The following is a 6755-nucleotide window of genomic DNA, read 5'->3' as shown; positions in this document are numbered from 1 at the left end:
TTCAGGTATCACACTCAATAAAAACAATTCTGGGGTTAATGGCACCTTACAGAGCAATATTTGTTCCAACATAGCATGCACTCTTTTCCAATATTGTTTCGCTATTCCACATGACCACCACATATGATAATAGCTTCCCACTTGTGTTTCACATTTCCAACACTTATTTGATACATCTGTGTACATCTTTGACAATTTTTCTGGGGTCATGTGCCACCTATAAAACATATTTTATATATTCTCTTTAAAGTTCACCGATCTTGTAAGCTTTATGTTATTTTGTCATATTTTCAGCCATTGATCAATATCAATATTATGCCCTATATTTTGTGCCCACTTAATCATACATTCCTTAACCATTTCATCTTGCATCTTAATTTCCAACATAGAATTATACATTTTCTTAACAATTTGTTCTTTTGAACCTAATAAAAGTTTATCAAAAATCGTTTGCTCTGAGTAGAAGCCTTCTATTTTATCTTTTGTATATCTAGATTCTAACTGTGCTCTAGGCCACCAATCAATATATATGTTCTGTGACTCTAGCTCTTCTTTAGATTTTAGTTCACCATCCTTTTTTAGTAGATCTTGGGTTGAGTAAAGGCCTCTGTCAGTGACACCCATACAGGCATTTTATAATAAATTTGTTGTGCAATTTTTCTCCACATTCCCAGTAAAGCTCTTCTTATCAGTAGTTTCACCTATTTACAAACTTGTCTAATTTTGACAAGATCCAATATTTTTCTTAAGAAGCTGGGAAAATGTGGGCTAGAGTCTAGACTATCCTACTGTTAGATGGATTTGTAGTTGAGTAATGCACTGTATCTAAATTTTCAACTGTTTTCTTTAAGCTGGAGAGAAGTAACATGGCATTCCACCCTGGCATTAGAATGTGTTTACAATTACATGTATAACAGAATAAAGGGAGTACTCATAAAATGTACAAATGATATTAAACTGAAAAAAGGGAACTAATACCTTAGACAAAAATAAAATTCAAAATAATTTCATGGGATGAGAAAATAGCACATCCTTGGGGAAAATATAAACAGCAGTGCTCAATATTGTCTCTGTCAGATCACCAAAGCAATGTGCCTTTAAAAAAAGAACACGCCCAAAAGGGAGCAGCACAGTGAGGAGCCTGGATACCATGCTCTACGAGGAGAGGTTGATGGCAGATGGCCATGTTTATCCCAGACACAAACCAATAATTTCAACTTACAAAGAGAATTTAGACTAAATATTAAAAAGATCCTTCCAACAGTGCAACCCATTTTACAGTGGAACAGATGTCAGTGGAGTCTTTTTCTTTAAACTAATAAGGAATTTTAAACTATTTTTAGAATGATACAAGAAACAATTCTGTTTGAATTTCTTGTTCCCCCCAAAATTATGAGACTTTGGACAATCAAATTCATCAAAGATCACTTCTGCTTCTCAGCTTTAGTGCAGCTTGGCAGCATACCTAGCGACAAAATCAGATTTAGTTTTGCAGTCAAAATCACAACTGAATGGAACGAGCTCAAATGAACTCTAGAGATGTGACATGTATCTTCAGGACTGATAAAATGTAGTACTGTAGTGTCTTACCTCCATGGAGCAGGTTTAGTAAAAGACAGTGTTGTGAATGCTTCTAAATCAAGTTTTGATTTACCCATGCTTATTGGTAATTCCATTTTTGTCAGGCAGGGAAAAAGTCTATAGTTCCTTTTCTTAGTAATAATGAAGCAGAGAATATAGTAAGAACAGGCCGTTTTATTTGTTGTATTTTATTAGGAAAAAATATTGCAGAAGTTACATTTCCACTTCACAATATTTTCAAACAAGGCCTTATGGTTTATATTAAAGCTTCAGATATCTTCTGAAAATTGTCTACATGATGTGTACTTGTATAGAACTCTGCAGCTCACACAGCAGTCACTAACAGATCTGTTGGTTACAACAGCTATATTGTGAATGAGCCAAACAAGTTTTAGGTTAGTCTGCCTGTAAAGTGCTCTAAGATAGAAAAGGGGATTTTCCTTTTAAAAAATCAACACAACCCCTTCTAGACTGTTTATAATTTTTCCATTCTGGTGGAAAGCAAGAACCTTTGTATTGGCAGATGGATACACCTTTTCCTGGTCCCTTAAACGCAAACATTATTTTTGGAGCATTCCACTAATTCTTAGAAATAATCACTTTTTTAATTCAAAAAGTATTGTGCATAAAAGAAGCAGTACTGTTCAAACCCACTGACTGATTAAATTACAATTAAGAATTTGTAAAGTAGAATATCAGTTGACTGTTCAATAAATAAGTTATGGCTTAGTTAGAATCTCATAAATAAACAAAAACTAATGTTTTGGGCTATAGTCTATGATCCAGAATGATCAGAGGTGGTCAGATCCTAGGAAACTGGTGCTAGGTATTTTTTGAAACAATATTCAGCAAAATATACCACACATTTATTTCCACGAAAACAAAATTATGATCAGAATGGCAGTGCTTCATAGACCGTTTCAGAACAACATTTATCACCTTCTAAGCAGACTATATGGATCTTTAGAACATTTTGTAAAGCCTACTTTCTGGTTAACAGCAAAAGTGTCTTGAATGTTATCAGTGTGTTTATTCTAAACACACTAAACTCTTATTTATGAAGGTATAAAATGTACCAGCAAAAATGTTTCTGTTTTTAAAAAATCTACTACGTATGACTGCATTTTTATCCCTTCCAGAAGACCATTTCATAAGCATTTTAAAGACCCAAGTCTGATGCTTCAAGAGAAATTGCACTTATTTAAATATATTTAAATACAGTATATAGGAGATAACCTACAATACTGAAAACGTGCATAAGAACTTTGCTATTAATCATTGATACAGCTATACCAATTTTAAAAAGTTGTACAAGCCACAATAAATTTTAGACACTAACATTGTGACTCAACATTCATCACCCAAATGTTACCAGTTTTCTATTGCTGTGTGGATTCACAATGTACTTTGTTCCCACACAAACATAGTTATTAAGACACTTGACCACTTAATATAGACAAAATAAGCTCCTTCTGAAGTGAGTGTATCTAATGTATAACCACAAGAAATGCATTATTACGTGGAGCCTGTTTCCATTTTAAAAAATGGAATGTGAATGCCAACTGTGTAAGTATTTAAAATTATGTAGATTTCCAGATAGGCAGCAAGGCTGCTAATCCAATTATCCAGGGTCACAACATGGCAAAAAGCAGTCAAGGGTGACTTCAGTAATATCTTCTGAGCATTACATTTGGTAGAAACTGATATTTTTCTGTGCAGCTAAAAAACAGAAGGAGAACAGAAAGACTGAAAAGCAGGGGTGCAGCAAAAGCACTTAGGAGATACGGTGTAATTAAGACATAATGCAAAAGATGGATCCTTGGGCATTACACGTCGTCATCTTGGTATTGCAAATATTTTGCCGCAATTGTTTCTTCCAGATGAATTCCTGAACTCCCCATCAATGCAAAAGCTGGATACATTTTACCAGAGCAGTCCACCTGACGCTCATAAAGACACTTCATTCGGTCTGCATCATAGAATCCTACTTTGCCTTTATCACAATCAAGGCAGATACCAATGCATGATGGCATGGGAAGAATTCTATTCCCAGAATCTTTTAGAGTAGCTGAAACAGGAGATGCCTTAGGAATAAAAAATTTCTTCATACCCAAGGTTACTAGTGTGAAAGGCTGCAAGGACTCGATGAAGATGTCTTCACTTCCACTGTCATGACCACTATCTTGCTCATACCTAGAAGAAAAACATGAAGTTTTAAAAAAATTAAAGGCAGTGTCTCCTTATCCGTGACACTGAGTTTACTGTTTACATTATAGCACTTTAAGACTTGATCAGCAAATATTTGATTGTTAAAACTGTATAAAACCAGATCCTCTAGTATGCAATCCCAGTGTGACAGAGAAGAAAAAGGAGAAAGTGGCTTAGTCCTATTGTATAGCACAAATCAACACTGATTAAAGGCAATTTGGTGAATGTGACCAAGTCACATGCACCCCAAAATCACCAAAGGAAGGCTTTTAAAAGTGGCAGTCTCCCACTGCTGATTATATCATCACTATTGTGTACATGGAACTGTGTAAGATGATTTCAGCCAATAAAATCTCTGTGCAGTCTGCAATATTCAATATAACATAGAAAATTTGTCTTAATTTAATGGGAACTGTGTGTGGAATTAACTGGAACTAAGGGTGCAAACTGGAGCAGGCTAGATTGGGCAAAATAGGGTTGCTCAAGATTGCATAAAAGTGCATTATGCCATCTGGTGGTTTTGGATCAGGAAACTACAGTGCACCTGAAGAGCATTCCTTCCTCCTTGTAATAGAAAAGGGGGGTGGGTGGAAATTTCAAGCATGAATTAAATGCTTGAAATACTTCTTTCGCTGTACCTTCCATAGGGGGAAATAAATCAAGATATCGTGATTAGATAGTAAAAATCTAAATAAATGTAACAGCTGAAACAATAAGTACTGGGTGAAAATTCTTGAGGTTTCAGAAGCATCTTTTGAACTCCCAATGTATACGGTAAATGGCATTATATAGTGTAACTTTCAACATTTTGCTCTTGAAAATAGAATTGTATAAGTATGTGTGCCGAGTTAAAGAAAAACACACACTAAGTAAAGCAATTTGGGATAGGGATCACAGGAGCACATTAGGTCCTCTAACTCAGTGGTTCTTAACCTTTTTGAAAGAAACGCCCCCTTGAGCCATTGAGGAAGTTTTCATCGCCCCCCCTCCCCGCACTGATATTTATTTATTTATTTATTTATTTATTTATTTATTTATTTATTTATTTATTTATTTATTTATTTAAGACACTTAAATCCAATGACCCCTGAAAACAAAATTCAATTCCAAGAAAATGAAATGCCCCAAAAAAGTAACATTTAATGATTTAGTTGCAAGTGAATTTTAAAACACAAAAAGAAATATAAAAAGGGCATAAAAACAAACTGCAATGCAGGAACTAAAAATTTCAAGACGAAAACTCTGAAACTAAATTAAGATTGGAAGAAAATATATATTCATGCACACTGTAAAAAGGCTGCAGCCATCTTCACAGGTTTGGCTTGCTCCAGCGGCCCCCTACCGCCCCCCTTCTGCTCCAGCGCCCCCATGCCGCCCCTTTTCGTTTTACCGCCCCCCTGAAAAATGAAATCGCCCCCTGGGGGGCATTATCACCCACGTTAAGAACCACTGCTCTAACTTCCAGAGATAGGCATGCACAGCCCTCAAGTCTCTGGCAACTAATCACCCTCATCATCTAGATCATTATGGACAGGAATTGCATTTCTATTGTGAAGCCTTGTCAGCAGGGTCTAACAAATAAAAACAGAGAAATTTATGCTAGCTTTTAAAAACAAAGTTGCTGTTCTTCTGAAAAGAGTCTCTTGACAACAAAGATAACCAGCACACTCATCTTGGTTGAGAAAGTGAATCAGAGTTAGTTTGGCATCAAATTGGCCTTATGTAAAGTTGTGGTGTAACATGGTTTACAAAAATACAAGTGACTGCTGCTTCTTTTTCAGGGCGAATACATAGCTATTCATCATCTTTCTCTATGCAGTCTGAAGTGTAGAAATTAAGATTTAGGTATCAGAAGTATTTGTCAAACAAGTTACAAATTTTACTTCCTTTTTGCCACCCATTATGGTGGAACAGAAGCCAGTTCCACCTTCATTACATTAATATTGACAGATAACTTAGTGCAGACTATGTGGCATTCTGGATTCATCCACTTTATAGAATGTCCACTTAGGACAAGAAGGAAGGTGAGGTCTCACTGCTAGCACAGAGGAAAAATAGCCATGTTCATTGTTCCCTCCAATTTTCTGCCAGTGCTGGGCAGAGACCATGCCACGTGTGTGCAGGTTCTGGCTGCAACTGGAACCAAATGGAGAGCAACACTGGCTGCAGGTGTGCAGCACTGATGCAGCACTGCGTGGCTGAGCACCCACACAGCTTAGAGAAAACGTTGGCCATTTTTCTATATGGTGTTTTCTTTCTTAAGCTGAAGATAAAATATTAAAGATGAATTATTAGGGCTAATAGAAACACAGTATGATGAGCAAATAAGCAAAAAGGCACATGACTGCTTCACACTCTTGTTTGCTGGGATATATTCTAAAACAAATTAAATAAAATGTAAAGTGCTATAGCTATGTAGGTTCTCATTAAGATATCATTTTGGTTTATAACAAAAATTGTATCAAAATTCATGTGTTTGTGTAGAAATGAATAATGATCCACAGCAACTGAGGCTCAGGGGACCAAGCAATTATCTTTGAGTATGTAAAGACAAAGAATATATGATGGCTTAGCGAGAAAATATACTGTATGTCATCACTATCTACTGCACTTCATTAGGATATAGCCTTTAAGAATTATGCAGTTCTAAACTATATTAATGTTTAAAAGTTGTCCACCTTTTCTCCATTCTTCCCCCCTCCTCCTCTTTTTGGCCCTTCTCTTCTTGATGAAAGAAGTTTCTTTCCCTGATAGTATCACGCAACTGTAATCTTAAAGGAAAAAATTAATGGACAAAGTCAGGCAACCAGCACTAGAGAAGTATGTACTGTTGTACAATTGTAGTAGCAACATGGGAACATTCATTCAAGTAACAAAGGTTGTTTTCCCAGGTGTTGAAAATTATAAGTTTATAGTGGCTAACTCCACTGCTGCTGAGCCAGTTTTCCTTATCTCCATACTTATCT

General features: G+C 35.9%; 1 protein-coding gene across 6 annotated transcripts in view; it reads right to left on the bottom strand.

Moving 5' to 3' along the window:
* Positions 1–1737: 1737 nt before the first annotated feature.
* Positions 1738–6755, bottom strand: part of TRIM36 (tripartite motif containing 36) — a 73260-nt gene continuing 68242 nt past the window's right edge. For 3 of the 6 annotated variants that reach the window (XM_020780029.3, XM_020780030.3, XM_078386246.1), the window contains 2 exons: positions 6468–6560; positions 1738–3774 (listed from right to left, as the gene is read on the bottom strand). In XM_020780029.3, coding sequence (XP_020635688.2) covers positions 3408–3774; positions 6468–6560 — 460 coding nt within the window. In that variant the 3' untranslated portion in view covers positions 1738–3407. The remainder of the gene's footprint in view (positions 3775–6467; positions 6561–6755) is intronic. The other 3 variants (XM_020780031.3, XM_078386245.1, XM_078386247.1) reach the window with 1 other exon arrangement.

The sequence above is a fragment of the Pogona vitticeps genome, chromosome 2 (assembly GCF_051106095.1).
Source record: "Pogona vitticeps strain Pit_001003342236 chromosome 2, PviZW2.1, whole genome shotgun sequence".
Lineage (NCBI taxonomy): Eukaryota > Metazoa > Chordata > Lepidosauria > Squamata > Agamidae > Pogona > Pogona vitticeps.
Note: the sequence above shows the minus strand (reverse complement) of the source record. Positions and strands in the feature narration are given on the sequence as shown.